We start from the raw sequence: 21310 nt of genomic DNA, 5'->3' as shown, positions 1-21310 counted from the left end.
CGCATGCGCCCCCGCACAACCACATAATATATTGTTGGGGGGCACCATAGGCTCCCCCCAACAACCTAGTAGAAGAATATTGAGCATTATCGTACGCTTTTGATGAATGATGCTTCAATCAGAGCGTGTGGAAAATGCTGCCTGCTTCTACTTATTTTCGTAACTTTTCCCTCTCTAAACTTAAACCTAATCACACCTCCGATTAGCACGTTTGGCTACGGACTGTGCGAAAGACCTTCTTCTTGGTTCTTTCGGTAAAGTCACGTAGAAGGGAAGTAATAAAATAATAAAAATTAAACATATTTGATTTTATTATGTTTTATTTTTTTATTTTTATTATTTTATTACTTCCCTTCTACGTGCCTTTACCGAAAGAACCAAGAAGATGAATCCCTGCAGTCACGAAAGCTTTAAATCGAAATGTGCGAAAGACGTTCAACATACATCCATACATAATTAAAGAGAACGAATGAAGGTGAATTCTGACGACCGCCAGGCTCACTCGTCAGTGCTGAAGGCGAGCCTCGTGTCGCTGGTGAGGCTGCGCTCGCTGCCCACGGACTTGGAGTTCTCGCTGCGCGGGGAGACGCTCCGACGCGCCGTGGAGGAGGACCGAGCACAGAGACTTGTCCCGTTCTTCGTGAGTTACTTAACTCCAAGCGTGAATTTGTTTATCGATGCAATGTTCACAAACATTTATTATTACAGTACTGTACTTGATTGGATTACCCAGAAAAACCCCATCACTGAGTGTCTGGGGCCATTTAGACAATTTGTTTTTAGAGAATGTTCATATGTTTATAGGATACTGGAGCATCTAAGAGCCTACACATGCAAGGCAAAACACTGAAATTCCACACATATGTCAGAAACCTACTTGTTGTACAGTACTGTATTTGACTGCCTAGAAGTTACTGAATTACTCATAATGGGGTTTGTATTTCTATTGAGATTCTGCACCACATGCTTGAATATTTGTTCACAGGAGTCATATAGTACCTGTATTGATTCTGTTTGAAGGATTCTTAATTTTTAAGCTTGACACACATAGCAACTGTTACTTATCAACATAACTTGATGATATCACGTGCTCTGAAAAACCCATTCATTCAGTCATGCTGCAAGAAAATGCCTTGAAACACAACCAGGCCACAATATGAACATGACAAGGATGCAATAACTTTCACATTAATTAAAAATTAGGCTTTGGTGTGGTTCAATTAGATGTGGTACTTGGTGTCACTTGTGTAATACGAGAGTTCACCGACGGTCGCCGATCGGTGGGATAGGCTCCGCCGCTTCAGCCATCAGCCAATTAGATGGATACGCCAAGTTCAAGGGCGGAGCTCAAGGGTTCTTGTGGGTAACCATCCAGAAGATTCGTGAGGGGGCGTGGCTATAGGCAGTGTGTGGAGTCTAGAGGCGAGACCATGTCTCGCGCCTCCGGCACGCCAGCGGCCACGTGGCGGGCCGGAGGCTGTCTCCTTGCGCGCCGTCTGTCAGCGGCGCGCGGGAGCGGGGAAGCGTGAGCGAGCTGTGCGCGGAGCGACAACATCTAACGCGCGGAACGAGAGTGGAGCGGTGTCGGTGTGAAGAGAACACGGAGCTGTCCAGCCGACGAGAAATGCACAATAAAGAAGACACGAACTACAGATCGTCGTCAAAGTGCTTTATTACACGTGTATGGAACAAAAGACATGATGGGGGTGTAATTTCCCTGCTAATTAGCCATGTAAGCTGACAGAATGTATGCAACAGAGGTACTCGGTTTGTTTGATCGTTTCCACGAACAGTATGGCTAAGATGACGATAAGCTCTCTTGGTAAGATAACTACGTGTGTATAATGCTTTGGTGCTCTCACCACCGTGCATCTTGTGCGTGCGTGTATAGGTGTGCGCAACCCTTGGCACAACAGGCGTCTGCGCGTTTGACAACATGGCTGAACTGGGCCCAATCTGTGAGATGTGGTCTTTGAATTTCTCTTATTCCTAGCACCCTAAGTTCATAACCATTCTAATCGCACCTCCGATTATCACGGTTGGCTTCGTACGGTGCGAAAGAAGTTCAACATACATACACACATAAACTTAAGTCCTTACCCATGAGATTTAAAAGCAGGAGCAAAATGTTTGCTTACTGTAACTCATTTGTTTAGACCTGGTTTAGGAAACCTTTTTACAAGCAAGAGCCAAACATCAGGGTGAAACACGGTTATTGGCTTTTCTTGCGATCCACTCAGGCCGCCAGGAGGGGCTGTGGCTGCACGTGGACGCGGCGTACGCGGGCACTGCCTTCCTGTGTCCCGAGCTGCGTGACCCCCTGCGCGGGGTCGAGTTTGCCGACTCGTTCGTGGTCAACATGGGCAAGTGGATGATGGTCAACCTGGATTGCGCCGTATTTTGGTGAGGCCTCCGTGAATCGTGCAAAATACGTTTTCGACAAGATCGTGTTTGCCTTGTTGCACGAAGCACAAGTTCTTAAGGTTTGTTTATTTGGATTTTATTTTTCACTTCTCAATGTCAGATATTTATATGACCTGAAAACCGATCATATATACCTGTTTAATATGCTTAGATATCCTGTCTTCTGGGAAGTGAAGTGCCAAAGAGTGCTGTGACAGCATTCCCACCCCACTGGCAATCGACTGATCGGTTTCATGAATGCTACAAGGGCATTGAATGAAAGAGATCCCACCCACTGACACCTCTTGAACCAACTGTCACAGTTCAACTACGTAATCGCATGCCTTTTATTGGCCAGCCTCCCACACTTGACCGCACGCTAATAGCCCCACTCACTGTGCCAGGGTGGCGGACAAGCGGAGTCTGCAGAGCACATTCTGCGTGGAGCCGCACTACTTACAGCACGAGCACTCCGGTTCGGTCACAGACTTCATGGTGGGTGAATTTGCTGCACTTAACATGTTTTTTTTCGATTTAAAGCTTTCGTGACTGCAGGGATTCATCTTCTTGGTTCTTTCGGTAAAGTCACGTAGAAGGAAAGTAATAAAATAATAAAAATAAAACATAATAAAATAATTCTCACGACGTTTCGGTCACAATGCAAGCAGCCGTCATCAGGTGAAGAATGAAACACCACCAAGCTTGGAGCGTATATTTAAGCTGGGTTGTTAAGGCGCTCTTCTTCCCACCTCCCCCCCTCCAACCCAGCTTAAATATACGCTCCAAGCTTGGTGGTGTTTCATTCTTCACCTGATGACGGCTGCTTGCATTGTGACCGAAACGTCGTGAGAATTATTTTATTATCAAATTATTTTGTTAAGGCGCTCTTCTTCCCACCTCCCCCCCTCCAACCCAGCTTAAATATACGCTCCAAGCTTGGTGGTGTTTCATTCTTCACCTGAGGACGGCTGCTTGCGTTGTGGCCGAAACGTCGTGAGAATTATTTTATTATGTTTTATTTTTATTATTTTATTACTTCCCTTCTACGTGACTTTACCGAAAGAACGAAGAATGTTAACATGTTTTGTTCGTAAAATGGCAAGCATTCGTGGAAGAGAACAGTTTATGCTCCATTACATTATGTCTAGGCGTACCAAGCCAACAGCTCTGATATTCTTGGTACAAAGAATTCCCTCGTCAGCTCGTCTGCTCTTCCTCGCACCCCGCTGGTCCTGACAGCGGACCAGCGTCTCCTCGCGCGTGCCCACGCGTGCTCCTCCAACAGCTCCTCCACTCTCCCACTCCGCACACTGCTGGCCAACGGTGTGCCGAAGCCCCATCAGCCACGTGGCTGATGCGCGGCGGCCACCCAACGTGGTCCCGCTTCTTTCTTCACTCCAACAACTGACCCGGATCCCTTCCGGGCTCCCACCTATATCCTCTTTACCACGTGACCCTGACTCCTCCCCTTCCGGATCGTCAGATCCGGCCTTCCCATACTGCCCTGCTGGCTCCACCTCCATTCACCTCGCTTCCAATTGGACCCGAGGTGAACGGCGACCCCTCCCACACGCCCCCCATACTGGGCTCCGCCCCCCAATACCCCGGGCCGTGTGATTGGGCCAGAGCCCAGCAGCGAACCCCGTTTACGCTTGCATTACACATGTGGGGGGCTCATATTTTCACCCACCATGACACCATGATTCAGCAACTGTCTTCATGCCAAGTACAGTACATGATTGTGCTGTAAAATTTGTGTTAATGATCGGGGTGGTGTTTTCGTGCAGCACTGGCAGATCCCGCTGACTGTGCGTTTCCGCTCGCTCAAGCTGTGGTTTGTGATTCGCTCGTTCGGGCTGGACGGCCTGCAGGAGCACGTGCGCAGGGTGAGGGCCTCGTGTGACATGCGCTCCTAGTCACTGACACTCAGGACAGTTGAAACCAATGATCATATTTACTGATACTAATTGTGGAAGAGGTATATCAATGTTGTATGTTTTTCTACAGACCAATAAACTTGCAAGGTATTTTGAAAGCCTTGTCAGGGAAGACCCCCACTTCGAAATTCCAGCGAAGAGCAACTTGGGACTCGTTGTGTTTCGTCTCCAGGTGAGATTTTACAGCTTTTCCCCATGAAATTGCAGATGCAATGGAACGCTTTTAATTACTGGCCTCCACGTTAGACTCTCCCCCTCGCTTTCCTCCTTTTGCTCTGCCCTCAGGTCTTTTTTTTTTTATCGCTTATTCACTTCCACTGCCTCCACCCCTACCGGTTCCTTCCCCCACTTCTAACCCACTCCCGGTCCACTTCCTACTACGACCCTAATTCCTGACCCAGCTCCCACGTGTAATTTTCTCTGTGCACCTAACCACATCTCTCCCCCAGTCATCCACTCTGCTCCTCAATCAGCTCAACGATCCGGCCACCAGACCTCTGCCCCTACTACCCTTCACCTACCCTCGTCCATGTCCAGCCATACCACCTATCTTACCACTTCACGCACGTGCCCCATAACTAGCTACCTCTCATGCACGTTGCACCCATCTGTCACCCTCATTCACCATCACACTCCACATTATTACTCCTTCCCTACCCTGGGCAACATCATGCTCCATTCCCAGCCCATGTCCCTCTATCCCTCCATCACCCCCCTCACTGACAGCTGCTCCACCCCACCCGTTGCTCCCCTTTTGCCCCTTTGTGTACCGCCGTTAGCTTGCATTGTAGAGGGCCCTGGAAAGGGCCCTATATAAATCTTAAATATAATTTACTACTATAATGAGCCAAGAATGTCTGCGTGTCCTGCGCGTGACGTCACTTCATGTCGGCCAGCCCCCCTCATTAATAATCATGAACAGGTAACGTCTTCCAAATGGACACCACCCCCTCCATTAATAATAATTAGCGGGTGACGTCACTCCACATGGGGGGGGCGAGGCGCCTCCTCCCCCCTCCTCAGCGTCAACTTACACGAATTGATGCAATCACGTCGCGGTCTGCTTTTCGCTTGCAAGTTTTAGATTTACTGAAATACACCCGTCCTTGACGGGCAAAAGGCTAGGAGAATATAATTAGTTACCTAGCCTGTGGCTTTATGTCACTCTTTGAGTCTTCTTATCCAGTTAAACCCTCTTACTTTCAGTTGTGGACTGCAAGACCGTTAAGCTCATACACAGAACCCTTCGATTGGTGGAGTGGTAGACTAACACGGTGGATGACAACCAACCGATGTAGATGGCTGCAGGCTAGGAAAGATGTGACCATATCTATGGGACCATTTTGCCAATATCAAAGTATGAAAAATAATAATAGGTTTTATTGCCAGAAAGGGTAAAACCTATTCTTATTTTTCATCGCTGTTAACCTGTTGAGAGGTACAAAGGTTTAACGGCTGCAATAAAATAGACATTGCTTTATTCAAGCACCTTATTATATTGAGCCTGTTCTCCTTGCAGGGCCCAAACGAACTGACAAAGACACTTCTCAGGCGACTCAATGAGTCACAGCAGCTGTTTGTGGCGCCAGCCATGGCCGGGGAGAAGTTCATCATCCGCTTCGTCATCACGTCTCAGTTCACCACAGAGGCGGATGTGCTACGGGACTGGCGGCTCGTGTCGCAGGCTACTACAGACCTGCTGCAGGGCTCAGCAGCCAAGGACGACACGAGCGGAATGGAGACCTGCATTGTGGGCAGAGAGGAAGAGACTGCCCTTGACCACCAGAGTCAAGTCAAGGGTGTCTAGAGGTCATGGCACTGGCCAGGAGTTAAGAGCTCTCTCGTGCCAGATGGTGGAAATCTCCCTGATATTCACCAAATAATGTTGTATTTACTTGAGGGCCTGATTGAAAAAGTTTGAGATTTTATGATCACCCCCCCCGCCTCCTAGAAGTTTCTAGATCTGCCTCCATTGATATTTTCAACATTTAATTTGGAAGCGATGTAATACAAGTTGTGGGTACTAAATGATGGGGGCATATGGATAGATGTTCTTTCATAAACAATTTTAATGTCATTTTATCTGATACATAGTTTTTAAACTTGAAATACACATTTGTCATTGGGGGAATAAAGGTAAAGTGATTTCGTTATAAAATATCATTATTTGGGAATGTACTGTATACTATCACTGCCTGGACATGCTTTAAAACCTCATGCCCATTGGTCTGTATTCCATGGGTCAGAGGAGAAATTGGTACCACCTATGGTGAAAAGTCTTTAGTTATTGAACAGTTATAATATGTAAAGCTATAAACTTTTATTTATCAGGTCAAGCCCGATCAACTATTAGCTCTTTTTCAGAAGCAACCTGGTCACAAATAATAGCACAACGAAGTGCTTATCATGTGACAATTTATAGCAGATAAATAAACGAAACAAATGTTTTTAAAGTTGAGGGGAAACCACAGGGGAGAGAGACACGCAAACTCCAAATATACAGTAGGCGTCAGGGTTGGGATCGAACCCACGACCGCTTGCATACCCAGCAAGGGAGATAATTTTACACCGCGGTACCCCTCTCGCCACCTAGTTTTGGGAGAAGTGGATTCAAGCCATACAATTTAAATTCCGTTTGCACATAAAGGCAACTGCTGAGGTGGCATTGCACAAAATATCTTGGAATAGCCCTAAGCGCCATGACCGTAATCACCAACAGCACTATGAGATTGCTCAGTTGTAAGTTACAGCCATTTAACGAGCATCTGCTGAATGAAAACCTCCCAATTCAATATTGGTCACAGGGGTTGTTTGACCATAATTCAGCATTATGGGCAGTGCAGGTTAGAGAATGGTGGAGGATACCGCCCGCCACAAACGTTGGCCGTGACCAGGAATTGAATTCGGGTCGCCGAGATCATAGCATAGCACGTTGACCACCATTGGCACATGCAGACTGTGTGAAGATCATCACGTGTTGCCAGCAAATGGCAGTATAGATATTTGTCATATATTATGTGTAGGTGTTCGCTCATAACTCTGTTTTCGTATGACACAAAAGACTAAAAAAACTGAGTTTGCTCGGTGGCTCAGGAATTGAGCTGGATTAATACAAATCCCAACTGGTGTCAGATATCAGCCTCTTATTAAAAAGAGGCATTACTTCAGCACCATGGTTCCACCTAACTTTCTGACTAACCTGACCCAACTGGACATCTGTGAAAAAAGAGCTTCATAGCACATCGGATTCCTCCAGGATGAATACTGATTCTGATCCCTCCTCTGAGGAATGACTTGGCTCAAAACCCTCACGCTCGTCACTCAGAGCTTCACTTTGCCGCTGACGATGCCCTCGTAGATTTGTCGAGTTAGCGGCGTGTAGCTGCACGCTGCATTGTCCAGGTAAAACAAGGGCGCACGGGTGAGCGCCGGGTTGAAGCCCTCCTGCAAGAGGTGCGTCTTGATCTGCTTGAATGTGCTCGTCAATTCCAATGCTTCCTGTGTGACAAGGGGTTCAGGGTGTGACATCCGGAATGGTAAAATAATTAGGAAAACACTACGAGTAAACAAAATAATCACAGATAAAACCTGCCCCTGCTAGACATCTGTCAAAATGAGTTTTGTAGCTCATCGCATTCCTCCGATATAAATAAATATTCTGACTGATTTTGAAATAAAAATAAAAATGTGTAAACAAACTAAAGGATGCCTGCTGTTCTTTGGTATAGATTGTATCAAATGCCCATATGTTTATGTAATGATGTTAACATTTTGAGCATGTACAGCAAATATTATTTACAACATTGCCATGATCTGAAAATAACTCCAAAAGCCAGAGTTTTTCTACTCAAGTAACCATGGGGCAGTGATCATCAGGAGTATGTAGCCCTTAGCAAGTGGTGGAAAGTCTACATTCCTATGGCAGGGTGAGCTTGTATGTACTTCTTTTGCACCATACGTAGTCAACCGTGCTAATCGGAGAGATGTGGGGGAAGGAAAAAAAATCAAACACTGTAAAACTCAGTGGTAGCACAGTGGTTGAGTGCAAGCCTTGCAATCAAAAGGTTTTAAGTTCAAAGCCCTGTTGGGGATCGACCTGAGCCCTTCATCCACCCATCCATCACGATCAGCCATAATCAAACTGCTGGATTAAGGCATCTCCATATCTCACAGTCCGGCGACGCCACTCTGTAGGCTCCATGGCGGACAACCTCTACCTGCAAGCGGATGAAGTAAGGGCGGGCGTAGGTTGGCAAGTGTCCTACAACGTGGCGGTACAGCTCCGGGCCGTCGAGCGAGTGGCCCTCCTCGAGGATCACAGCTGCCATGCCGGCCCGGCCCTCGTTATCTGAGAACAAAAAACGCAGCCACCAGCAGCAATGGTGGTGGTTAATAGTGATATTTTTTATGGTTTCAAACTAATGTTCAAAGCGTTTATGCGTTCGCTCTGTCCGTCCAGAACTACAACTCTCGTAAAGATGATCCAATATATATGGACCGGTAGTATAAAGTTGTCTTGCTATTTTGGACTTGCCTTATTGAAAACAAGATAAACTGATAAAATAAATGCTCAAAACGTTTTCCCTAAAGGTTACCCATCAATTTCTGTACTGATAATTACACACATTGGTGTAAGAATCCTCTATGCTTAAGTGTTACTTTTTATAACTTGTTTAACTACGTTCATTATCAACAAGAACAACGAGTGAAGACAAAGAAAACGTTCATAACATTACAAAATTGAAACTAATATAAATTTATTCGGTGCCTATAAAACGTTTCTTAGCATGTGGTCACCCCCATGAATATTATATTGACGACATAATGATTGATGACCACTTATATATAATGCAAACATATTGTTCATTTGGTGAGGGCGATCCGATACATGTTTTACTTCAATAACTAGGGGAAAAAATGAGATCAACGTTGATTAAGCTCGTGATATATGATTGCCGAGGACAGGCCCAGAGGCCCAACATGCAAAGCGGCCAGCAACACCCCACCCCGCATTATTGAAAGTAGATAGGTCATCGTTAATACATCTCTTGAATTGAGCAAAGTTATAAGAACTTGGCAAATGGAAGGAAGTTCCAAAGTTGAGCAGTTGCAAGGGAATAAGAAGACAGAGGTATTTTAAACTGCAGTGTGGTGTGGATGAGACAAGAGTAGTCTGAATAGGAATATTTTATACTGGAGGAATTCTACGAGCTATACAGTTATCTTTCACAGATGTCCAATAGGGGCAGGTAAGAACGTTACAACAACAATCGATACAAAAACACGATAGCAGTACAAAGTACAAAAAAGGTAAAGAAATCAGCCAAAAATATACAAATAAAACGAAACCATCCCCACCCTACCAGGCGAAGCTCACTGAGGTATTAATTAGTCTGGAAGATTGAGTCCCCAACATGGGAGCAGGAGGAATCACTGAGTGAAGTTAACGGGGGCAGAAACCATGGTAGTAGCGATAGAAGAGTGGCGAGAAGGCGCTGAATCATTAATCAATCTGCTTTCCATTGAAGTTTTGTTTTAAAGTCGATCATTAGCTGCGCCACCAACTTGGGATGGTGACACCATACACTGTGACTTCCTTGATGAAGTCCAGGTCACTCAGAGTGTCTGCCACCTCCATGGTCGAGACGTTCTCACCTTTCCACCTTATGGACAGAAACAAGGAATCCACACGAGTTCAAGCCAGTCGGGTGTAGCCGAGGTCGCTCGCAATGGCCTAGCTCTGATCACTGAGCTAACATTGCCAAAATAACTACACCTGCATATATGAACCATAACCAAAAGTAGCAATACACGACTTCCATTTGGGAGGAAACTAAAAACCACAACTGTAATATGATGATGCTGATGATGATAATTCCAGATGCTGATGATTGATGAGTGTCCTAGGTACAGCATTATAATTTATCTGGAGATAATCTAATAAAACACAATCGAGGAAGACCAGGGGAAATCACCTCTACTCTGCTTTCTGGGATCATCCAAAGCAGGGACAGAGGGGAAGCAGGAGGTAGATGAGACATCTGAAGCGTGAACTATGGACCTGTCTCTTATGCGTTGAACTGAAGACAGAGATAATGAAAATGAGAGCGATAATCACCTGAAAGTATCCCCAACCCTGTCGATGAAGTAGATGAAGCCTTCTTCGTCGATGCGCATGATGTCTCCCGAGTTGAAGTAGCGGTCCCCATGCATGCAAACGTTGTGCAGAACCTTCCTCTGCGTGAACTCGGCGTTCCCCAAGTAACCATCGAATGGCATGTGCTTCGAGATCGGGGCCACCAGGAGACCTGGCTGTCCTGCTCCATTAACCCACATGCCGACAAATACAAAGATCCCACATATAAGCTTATACAAACATAGGGCAAGTACTGTTTGGGAGCAGCTATGAATGCAAATAATATTTTTGAATCTACTCTTGGTGTGTCTGCCTTGTTATTGAGCTATGGTCGTCAGTGTCTGGCGCCCTCACCTCTGGGTAAGGGGATGCAGAAGCCCTTGTCATCACGCACTGGTCCATCCTTTTCATGGTCATACTTAACAAGAACATACTTTATGAGGAGCTGAAACGAAGTAAAGCCACACGAACAATTTCAAGGTCACTAATCTTTCCCTTGTAGTCCTCCCGCACAAGGTATAGTTAAGTAGTGCCGTAGATGGGCCGCACTTACCGGTAGTGGTAGACGGGGCCCATCTGCAGGCGGTACCTCATACCGCCAAGGGAGGGGCTGCAGTACCAGCCCAATAGGGGAGGGGCTGCTGGGGGCTCAGGATCCCAGACAGCTAAGCCCCTCGGCGCTACCAACGGGGGGGCTGCGGGGGATCTAGGATCCCACGCAACCCCACCTCTCGATGGGCAAGGGGCATAAAAGGGAACCTCCCCAGCCGATCGGGACCCAGTAGAAAACAGAAGCCGAAGACCAGCTACATAGGACCCTGAGACCCCTAGCGCCGCGGTCCTTATCAGGGCCGGGACTCTGTGCGGCTCAGTGGTGAGACCCTGGGAACCCCTGGCCCGACGTCCTTGTAAGGGCCGGGTCCAGTGGGTCAGTGGTCGGTACTCGCACCCTGGCTATGGCGAGTTAGAATAGCCTCCCCCTACGCACCCAGAGCCGGAGGACCCTGAGTGTAGTCCTGTGTTAGGGAACGTTAGCTCGGAGGCAGTACCTCCCCAGACAGTGGTACAGGAGGACAGTAACCCTGAGTGTTCTGGGACTGTACTGCCGAGCGAGGTGGTTTAATAAATACTGTTGCCTCCAAGAACCGTCTCTGGTGTCTCCTGAATCCACAACACTACAGTTGTTACCTTTGACTGCTGGGGCAAAGACTGTCTTACAAATATTTTTTAGGTCTATCTTTAATTTCAATCAGGACACTTACATTTTTGTCAATTTTAAGACACTGTAGATTTAAACTACTTTGTTTGCTGCCTTACGATTATGATAGTTAATTTTCTGCAAATTATACTTTGTAGTGTATTTCTTTTTGATTTTCAATTCATGTCTTGCTTACCTTGTGGTATGTATTCATTTGCATTCTTAATCATACAATATTCAACGTGCCAAAGTCCATCTGTGTAAGATGCCTGTGGATTTGGCCAGGGCTTACCTATCGACCGTTGCTCATGATGAACCCAATTTGAACAAACCCTGGAGGGCCCCACTCAACAAGGTCTAAATGCTCAGCAACAGCTAAAGCAGCATTTTCACCTCTCATGGTGATCAAGAGTGTTATGGGTCGATATTAACCAGGAAAAGAGATTATTTACGATACTGTGTTGGCACAAGTAACCCAAACTCAACACGTTTCTTAATAACGCTGCCTTAAAATTTAAATATATTAAATATTTGTGCTATAAAGAAGGGCCATTGCCCTACACATCACCAATTTATACTATTTTCCTTTATAAGGTCATAGTGTTGTTGACGAACGTGTTGAGTTTTTGTTAACATCGTCCCAAGACAGCACACCCAAAATAGAGGCACACTCCCTAAGCTAACCTTGATCCAGGCGGTCTGCGAAGAAGGAGGTGTGGCAAGAAGCCAGGATTTGACAGCGGAATGACAACAATAATAACAACGGCTGAGAAATTACGACGCACACGCAGGAAGGGCAGGTCCCGGCCGCAGGCCCCGAGCTTTCCATCCACGTTGACGAAGCCCACGTTGCCCTCAGTGGCGCCGTAGAGCTCACAGAATCTCACGTCCCCGTGCCGCTCAAGAAAACGCGCCCACACGTCTGCTCGCATTCCGTTCCCCACTGCCATGCGTACAGAGTGCACGCGGTCCAGCTCGTTCTTGACACGGCACGCGAGGGAGGCAGGGAGGGTGGGGAAAAGAATGTTCCTTGAGCGAAAGTTCGTTTTCGTAGCATCTATGGAGAGGACATGATAGTGTGTGTGCCATCACTGACAATGCAGAAAATGTATAAGGTGGTGTACTATCACTGAGTAGGTGTTTTGGCTCTTATGCTGTACTGTCTATTGCTCCGATGTGTTGTCGGTGTTGTTATCGTGTGTCGTTGCTCTGCGTGTCTAGGAGCTTCTTCACTGAATTTCTGAACTGAATTCACTGAAGTATGTTCAACCCCCCCATGACCCCCATGCCATTGAGAAGCACTCCTCATGCAGCAGTGCTTTGACAAAAAGGGCCGTACATGTCCACGTACATGGTCCTTGTTTTGAGAGCCCATCACCCGCAATTGCTTGATCCAAATATAAACGCGCATTGATCGGTAACGAGGCAGCACTTGGCACCTTGGGCTGGCTGAGGAGGTAGCGGCAGATCTCGCCGACGTACTGGAATACGGTGACGCCGTGCCGGCGGCAGTCTCCCCAAAAGTGGCTCGCGGAGAACTTCCTCCGCAGAACCAAGCGCGCACCTGAAGCCAGGGGATGAGACGACGAGACAACACGGGGGATGGGGGGGGATAATGGGATCAGTGCTGGTGTCAGTTTAACACGTGGTAGGCTTTCGCGACCAATATCATCCATAATAGAGGTTGTTTTTTTGGGTTAGATTGCGTAAATATATAATTGTGCCGTTAAGCCCGCCACCACTCGACACAGCCAACTAGTAAGGGTTGTCACGTAAACAGAACATACCAATTCGTCATTAGTACAGCACACCGTTTGTTGGAGAGCCAAGCCACAACATTTACAATCTGAGTATGAAGTTTCGCCAGTAATTACAACTAGCTTCATTAGGCGACAGCCATATTTGTGAAGTCTAACTCTTTCGTTCCTTATATAGAGGCGTAGATGTGGTGATCACGCTTCTGCACTCTTGCGAGGTCAGGTGTGTGCGAGGTCAGGTATCATATGACCTCAGTCAACCCACGGCACCTGGGTCTGTCCCGTGACCTCTTGCCAGCGAGCCTTTGACACGGGCTTCAAAGTGCACCTGGCCTGGAATAAATGCCATAACGTCACCGCCACTTCGTGGCGAATTGCGGATGCTGTTGTTGGTCTGGTGCAGGGGTCGGCAACCTACGGCTCCGGAGCCGCATGCGGCTCTTTACGGGCTGCTTCTTGACGATATGTACGTATGTACATAGATGCATTGCGGCTCTTGAAGTACTGCATTTTGTACCGAATTGGAAAGAAATGGCTCTTCTTGTTATTTTGGTTGCCGACCCCTGGTCTGGTGTCATCCCATAACCCGAACGCAAACTAGTCTAGACCTTGTCCTAATCTTAACCCAACCCAAGCCGTAACCCTGTGCTCACCCTCATATAAACCCATGTTAAAACCCTATTCATACCCGACTCCTCACCTCAACCCAAAGCCTCCGGTTAACCCTATTCGTTATGCCCTACATTCGTGGTTCCCTCCTTGTGGTCCGAAAAGGCTGTGGGAAGTGGTCCATGGAATTGGTCGATTTTTTTCTTCTTCACAAAGCACCGTATTTTTTTTACTGCCCATTGTACAACAATTTCGATTGTATCGCGACTCGTACACCCAAGTTGGCGATTGACTGAATGTGCTCATTTGCTGGCATTGGTTTACTGACGTTATAACACATCAGATTATCACGGTTGGCTTCATACGATGCGAAATAAGTTCAACATACATACATATTTGCATGGTGGTCCACCAAACTAACCTTAGCACCGAATCATATTCTTACCCTCAGCTTATTTCCAACAACACGAGCGATCACCCTCTCCAAACCAGGGCAAAGATCCCCCGTGTAGCCTTTAACAGACTGTTGGGGTAAGTGCTGTTAGCGAGCACCTGTGAAGGCCGGCACTTGTGGCACACGAGGGGGATGCTGGTTAGCGCCACATCCGGTCACCTTTGTCTCCCTCGTGTGGCGATGTTGACACATCAGACCAGGTACTTATTTTAACGCTGAGTCGACCTTTCAGGAGGAGGCCCAAGAACGGTTCAGATAATCGTCACTGGTCTTGGCCGTGAGCCGGAATGGAACTCGGGCGGCTGGGTTCGTAGTGCAGCGTAGCGCTAACCGCTCCCCACGAAATCTCCCCACGCAAGCAGAGAAAGTGAGACGCACAGTGCCCCCTCCTGGATAAAGTTATATAAGTGCGCAAGATGAGCAAGCAGCCAACGTTCATCATTGGACGCCCCTTGCCAGGATGCAGACATGAGTCCTTGCAAAAGGTTTCAATTTGGTGTTTAAACATCTTAACACCTGTTATTTTTCCAGAAATGGTAAAACATATTGTTATAGCCAACGTTCAGTTTAAATCTGAACAATGTAGTGTGTACATGCGAGGCAATGCAACTGACAAATATGCAACTGCCATTGCAACCGTGATTGGCTCTACTGGTGGAATTCAGTGCAATAAACTCCTCCAGGATAAATAAAGATTCGGATTCTGAGTAAAGATTCTAAATTACACGGTCAGGTGCGAGTTCAAATCTATAAATTAGCAGTACACATACATTTGCATGTGTAGGAATTTGTTTCGAGTTTATTTTGTTGAACCAAGCGAGAAGTTAAGAGATAAGGATAATTTAATTTTAAAGGGTGACCTGGGACTCTGTTCTACCTTTAGAGGATGATGTTTGCTAAGTAGAGTATTTTCAGGTAATTTTATAATTTGGACCCTGACAGGCGCACAATGGCCTTCTCGTGCGAATGGCGTCAGGGGATCTTTAACATCCACTCTTAAGCATACAGCGCATATTATCGTTAACCAGAGCAGTCGCTGGAATTGAACCATGAACCTTTGCAACATGCGGGAACACACTACTGCTATAGGCTTGGCTCTATTTGTAAGCGACAGGAAAAAGTGATCAAAGCGATGCTGTTAATCATGTCACATTATTGTCGACTATGGATTACTCAAAAGATTAGGAGCCATTTACGAGTATAGTAACATAGAATGGGTCACTAAGGCACGTAGCGCTGCTTACTGGCAGAGAGGGGGATCTGAGGGTGTAGCAGCCCGGTCTGCCAGCAGGGCATGTGATAGGCCGGAGAAAGGGATGTAGGACAAAGGTGATGGAGGGGACATGTGACGTGAAGCTGGGAACCTTCTGGTAGGTTCCAGAAGGGAGCGTGACTGAGGGTGGAGCCAGGCCATGCTGGGGGGGATAAAATGGAGTCCCCGACTCAGGGTCGGGGCTATCATCTGGAATGGAACCCGTCGTTCTACCAAGTCTTCATCCCCGTCCTCGTCTTCACCTCCTCGGCGTTGTTGGTCAGGCAGTGTGCTAGCTGTCCTGACCATAGTATAGTTATCCCCTGTACTTGTGATGGCTAGAATAAACGAGAGTGCCTCCTACTATTAGTGTCTCTGAAGTGATTCACTACATTTGGTGCCAGAAGTGTTAAACCAAAAAAATTACTTCATTAGAAATATAGGGAAATAAAAGTTTGCTTTACAATGTCAAAGTCAACGAGGAGGAAAGCTCTTACCATAGCGTCCTCGGATGAAGAAGTCGACGGGTAGGTGATTCCCCAGACAGCCCCGGAATCCGGGACCCTGTTAACTGGTCCCAAAGAGGCGATCTCGGTGGAGCAGCGGGTGGGGAACGACGACTCTACGCTACCGCCGTCCGGAGGAGGACGGCGTGTGCGCAACGCATGCCTCGCGGACCTACTGTCCACAGTGGCAGTGCTGGTTGTGCAGCTGGAGGTGGAGGAGTCGGAGGAAGACGCAGCAGTTCGGAGGCAGCGAGCAGACAGCCCTACCGTCGCCGCCGACCAAGCGCAGGAAACGGCGGAGCTCCGTCCCGCGCGAGCGACCGCCATTTTGTCGATCGGGCAGGAATCGCTTCCTGCCAAATTCGACCTGCCGCCAACATCTTGCCCGGAGGTGCCTTTCCTCAAGAAGTGGCTGCCATTCGTGAGTCGTGAGGGAGTTTGCAGCTGCGGGGGGTGACTGAGCAGCCTTCCAGTGCCGTTTCGCCGCTTCGTGTGCGCTTGCGGGATGGACTAATGCAGAAGCGCTGCGAGTTCTTCCCACCACCCTGGACAATTACGACGCCTTGGCGGCGTTCTATGCTGTTCCCCCAAAGGACAGGGCGATGCTGTCACAGGCCTATGCTCAAATGGCGGCAATTTTCGATCCACCGTCCAATGCGCGCCAAAAGTTTGTGATGCGAAGAAGGGGGGAGGCCGAGACGCCCCTCGCCTTTCACAGTGCGCTAATATCGCTAGACCAAGCCGCATACCCGAAGATGGAGCAGGCAGGCCTGGACTCTCTGGTGCTGGAGAGACTGTTGACGTTGGCCCAGGAAATTGACGTTTTTCTGCCCGCCATGGAGGAGGACTACCTGACTTCAATCAAGATAGCTCAATGCATCCAAGCCCATTGTAACCTGTGATGGCGAGCCGGGGTGGCTGCCTGTACAGGACCCTCGGGGGAAGTGGACGAACCGGAGCGTCAGGAGCCCCCTCAAGTCTGTGCCTCACTCACCGGGAGTCCATGCGGGAAAGCCGACACGGGACGCGACGGGAGCGGGAACAATGGAGCATAACCTTCCCTCCACCGTGGAGGGCCCCCGTCACTTGTTTTAAGTGTGGCCTGCGGGGCCATATCCCCAAGGGATGCCACGCCGAACCTGGGCAATTCTTCCTGCCTTCGCCGTCTTCCACCCTGCCAACCTCCACTCCTTCAGTCCCAAAGGATCCCAGCACCTGACACCCGCAGAACTACCAGTTGCGCAGTCTACAAGCCAGCCAAGGAGGATGGAACGACCACCACCTGCTTCCTCTTCTTCTTCCCCTTCATCTTAGGGGCCGAGCCTGTTAGGCAATTTTCAAGTCGTCCCCGGGGTCCCTGGAAAACCCGCTCTTGTTCTACCTGGGGGCCCGGCGATGAGGACCCGTTCCCAAAACTGTTTGATTCAAATAACCCGCCCTCAGTCGTCCTATTTATTCCAATGCCATCTGGCGGGAAGACACAGATGCAAGTCGGGCTGTGGCTACCGGTTGAACTGGGGCCCTTCCTGTTGTTCATGGGCTGCGGCACGCTGACGGTCATTGGGGGTTGTATATATTCTGGGGGCCGGGTGTATTGCCATGTGTTCGCGAAATTTTGCTTGTCTACTCTAATGTTCCGGTTATTTATTGTTCTTGTTATTTGACTCGCAAGTGGGATGATGGTTGTTGTTGTTATTGTGTTATCATCCCGCTACGCGAGGTATGAAGGTCAGCCGGGACGCCAGTTTTTTTTCACAGGGGGGGTGATGTAGTGACATAGAATGTGTTACTAGAGCGCATAGCAATTGTTATTGGCAGAGAGGGGGATCTGAGGGTGTAGCAGCCCGGTCTGCCGGCAGGGCATGTGATAGGCCCGGGAAAGGAATGTAGGGCAAAAGTGACGGAGGGGACACGTGAGGTGAAGCCGGGAACCTACTGGTAGGTTCCAGAAGGGGGCATGGCCGAGGGCGGAGCCAGGTCACACTGGGGGGGATAAAAGGGAGGCCCCGACTCAGGGTCGGGGCTGTCATCTTGAATGGAACCCGTCGTGCTACCAAGTCTTCGTCCCCGTCTTCGGCCTCGCCTTCACCTCCTCGGCGCTCTTGATCAGGCAGTGTGCTAGCTGTCCTGGCCATAGTATAGTTATCCCCTGTACTTGTGATGGCTAGAATAAACGAGAGTGCCTCCTACTACTAGTGTCTCTGAAGTGATTCACGACACGAGTATTGAGAGGCTCACAGATCTCCGATGATGATGTCACCAGCGTAGGTTAACATCCAGGGCTTGGACAAACATCACAAGCTTGGGAAAGCAGTTACCCCAGGAGTCTTACCGATGTCGAGGGAGCCGATGAACGCAGCCATGATAGCCGAGCTGTGGTAGAGTGGCAGGAAGATGTACACCACATCCTCTGCTCTTACGCCGGACATTAAGTAGTTGAAGTTTCCGGACCATGCACGCGTGTGGCTGACCTTCACAGCCTTTGGGAGTCCTGGCAATGTGTGGGATCGGGAGAAAATCAATGGACCTGTTAAACATTTGAGTATTGTCTCCTTTAATTTTTTTTATTGTTATTTGTAGCACAGCAGTTGGAAATTATTTCGCTGACAGACTAGAATACAACAGAAAAATAAGACAATTACCCAATTATGATATTAAAAGTCTGGCATCGATGATGGTGAAATAATGATCATACAATATGGCGATGCCAATGCTACTGATGGTGATTATGATGACAATAGGATGATGGTGAACATGATTATAGCAGTATGGGTCATCAGACAAACCAGTGGTGCCGGACGTGTAGATGTATATGAAGGCGTCCTTCGCGGTAATGTGCGCACGCACGCTGGCTGCTGGGAGGTTGCAGGGGGCCTCACGGAAAGTGGAGGCGAGTGATGGCACAGCTGTCCCGGGGGTTGCGTCGCCCATGGCCAGAGGACGGATTTGAAGCTCATTCATCTCCACTGACATTTCCTCCACCGCCACCAATAGTGGCCCTGTCCGTGGTTGGAGGTCAGGCACAGCCATATATCACTGATCTTTGTACTGCATAATTCAAATAGGTTTGATTCTTATAACCAAGGTACACGAAGCAACGATGGACTCTGCCAACAACATAATACTGGCCGTTTGAAACATACAACTTAAATATATTGATGGTATTAGATGGGGCGAGTAACCCGGGAAGGTGGCACCCGACAAGTAGCCACAGGCATAGCGAGAGGTAGACAGGATGTGGCTCGTGTTGAAATATATTCCAGGTTGCTGACATGTACAGACCCAATTGAAATTAGGCCCTAGTTTTAGAGAAACAGAAACACTGCGCGACAGAACTTGTGAATTTAGTTGAATTCCTGGCCATGGTTAACATCAGTGACGAGTGATATATGAAAGGGACCTGGGCCCTTGCCTTCACGAACCCACACTGAGCCGTGTGGGAAGGTATGGTCAAAACAACCCCCTCGAGTGAAAAGGATGGGGAGGACTTCGTAAATTAGGGGAATGATAAAAGGGTTGTAAATTATTATTATTATACATTCTGAATTAAGTATATTTAGAACATAATTTAATGGAGGGTTAAACTATTGAAACCTTAAGGAAATGAGAGTAGCTGTGACTTAACAGCAACTTAGCTTAAAATTTGTTTTATTTATTGATTGCATCTACAATTGACCATTACCCAGTGGCAAACAACAATGCACGTGAAACGAATGCATCACATGTAAAAAAGCAAAAATTACATCATAGGTCAAACTTATTCTAAACCCCATGAATACAAGGAGTGTCGTAGCCCGCAGGGCACCGAGAGCATCCACGTGCAATCGACGAGATGGGAGTCTCACCAGAACCAGTGACCAGGAATTGCGCTTTGCTCGTGGTCAGGCAGTGCAGGAGCATGCGACCGCGCAGATTCGTGTTCATGAGGATGGCGGGGCACGCGAGGGATGTGCACGCGAACAGCACGAACAAGAACGCCGGCTCGTTCTCCATCAGCAGAGCCACGGTGTCGCCCGGGCGCACGCCCCCAAACTGAAAAGACAACACGGCGATACCGCACAAATTACATTTGGAGTTCTCAAGCATCTAAATGCAACTGTATCGCAAGGGGTCGTGCATAGAAGGGCGGAGGGGAACGTGCAGTAATCATGATGTGTGCTGTAGCTACTTATGAATGACGGCAAAGCACAGCAATAACAACCGCCGTTCACCACTGAGTGGCGGTAAATATATCTTGACTACGCCCGTTCTCACAAACTGAGTCGAGCGTATAGGGCAACCCACCTCCTGAAGGGCGTGCGCGGTGCGAGCCACGTCGCGCACGAACTCCCCGTACGTCCAGCTGTCGTCCTCGAAGGTGAGGAAGAGCTTGTGCGGAGTAGCGGATGCTCGCTCGAGCAGCCGGTCCAGAACGGAGAAGATGGGCTTGCGGGACAAGTGGCGGTGCCTGTACATCGCATCGCGCAGGAGACGCAGGGAGCGCCAAGCACCCAGCCACAGCTGCGGCCAGAATATCCAAGAGGCCAGCAGAATGCAAGCCACCGTCACCACAGCCCCAGCAAGGAGAGAGAGGAGCTCCATCGTAGTCACGCTGCGCCGCCGTGCCCTCCGCTGTATCTCAGCCACGTGCCAATCGCTGGTGACAACAAATCTTGCTGAAACAATCAAACCCTTATTGTTTTCACTTGACAGTGCGTTTTGACAGTGCGTTTTTGCCACACTTCACATAAGCAACATTATTCCTTTTTACATGAATAATAATTCTCACCCAGCTCCAACCCTATTCAAATGCTGGAATGGGAGAAATGACTCCGGTTAAACAAGCTTACTCGGTCCAAATTCCACACCTACTGCTTCAGCTTGCACTATGGACAAAGTTCACTGAGTGTACTCTGTGATAGTAATCAAGCTCTTCAAACAAAATAAGATAAGAGGCTTGGGCGCATCTCTGTCCATCCTATCAGTCAATGAAGCAAATTATTTGCTGACGCTGATGCATAAGCAGTGGTGCAAAAGCATATGTAACAACAAAACACTTCAACACATTCGTCAAAATTA

General features: G+C 48.1%; 2 protein-coding genes across 5 annotated transcripts in view; one reads left to right on the top strand and one right to left on the bottom strand.

Annotated features, from left to right (window-relative positions):
• The window catches only part of LOC144742107 (histidine decarboxylase-like), a 24421-nt gene extending 16378 nt beyond the window's left edge, over window positions 1-8043 (top strand). For both annotated transcript variants that reach the window (XM_078624608.1, XM_078624614.1), the window contains 7 exons: window positions 497-640; window positions 1892-1958; window positions 2241-2403; window positions 2808-2898; window positions 4191-4289; window positions 4411-4512; window positions 5860-8043. In XM_078624608.1, the coding sequence (XP_078480734.1) occupies window positions 497-640; window positions 1892-1958; window positions 2241-2403; window positions 2808-2898; window positions 4191-4289; window positions 4411-4512; window positions 5860-6147 (954 nt within the window). In that variant the 3' untranslated portion in view covers window positions 6148-8043. The remainder of the gene's footprint in view (window positions 1-496; window positions 641-1891; window positions 1959-2240; window positions 2404-2807; window positions 2899-4190; window positions 4290-4410; window positions 4513-5859) is intronic.
• Window positions 6392-21310, bottom strand: LOC144742081 (long-chain fatty acid transport protein 2-like). Of its 3 annotated transcripts, none has more exons than XM_078624597.1 (11): window positions 20537-21310; window positions 20098-20284; window positions 19132-19251; window positions 18585-18743; window positions 13114-13238; window positions 12460-12654; window positions 10831-10921; window positions 10459-10660; window positions 9906-10003; window positions 8558-8688; window positions 6392-7838 (listed from the first exon to the last, which is right to left on the bottom strand). In XM_078624597.1, exons 1-11 carry the CDS (start codon window positions 20831-20833, stop codon window positions 7662-7664), a joined length of 1782 nt encoding a protein of 593 aa, XP_078480723.1. In that variant the 5' UTR covers window positions 20834-21310; the 3' UTR covers window positions 6392-7661. The 3 variants fall into 3 exon arrangements, with proteins under 3 accessions (XP_078480723.1, XP_078480713.1, XP_078480719.1); XM_078624587.1 differs by having other exon boundaries at window positions 19039-19251; window positions 20537-21306; XM_078624593.1 differs by having other exon boundaries at window positions 10459-10657; window positions 19039-19251; window positions 20537-21302.

This window comes from Lampetra planeri, chromosome 3, assembly GCF_965212315.1.
Source record: "Lampetra planeri chromosome 3, kcLamPlan1.2.h2, whole genome shotgun sequence".
NCBI lineage: Eukaryota > Metazoa > Chordata > Hyperoartia > Petromyzontiformes > Petromyzontidae > Lampetra > Lampetra planeri.
The sequence above is the reverse complement of the archived record's forward strand: the minus strand, read 5'-3'. Positions and strand labels throughout refer to the sequence as shown.

What these genes read in the sequence shown, in the direction of transcription:
- LOC144742081 (XM_078624587.1), bottom strand. Translation starts at nt 20,833, where the DNA reads ATGGAGCTCCTCTCTCTCCTTGCTGGGGCTGTGGTGACGGTGGCTTGC. An exon ending in CTACACGTCCGGCACCACTG is followed by an intron (nt 18,744 to 19,038) that starts GTTTGTCTGATG and finishes ACACATTGCCAG; the next exon opens with GACTCCCAAAGGCTGTGAAG. An exon ending in CATCGGCTCCCTCGACATCG is followed by an intron (nt 13,239 to 18,584) that starts GTAAGACTCCTG and finishes CCCTGGCTTCAG; the next exon opens with GTGCGCGCTTGGTTCTGCGG.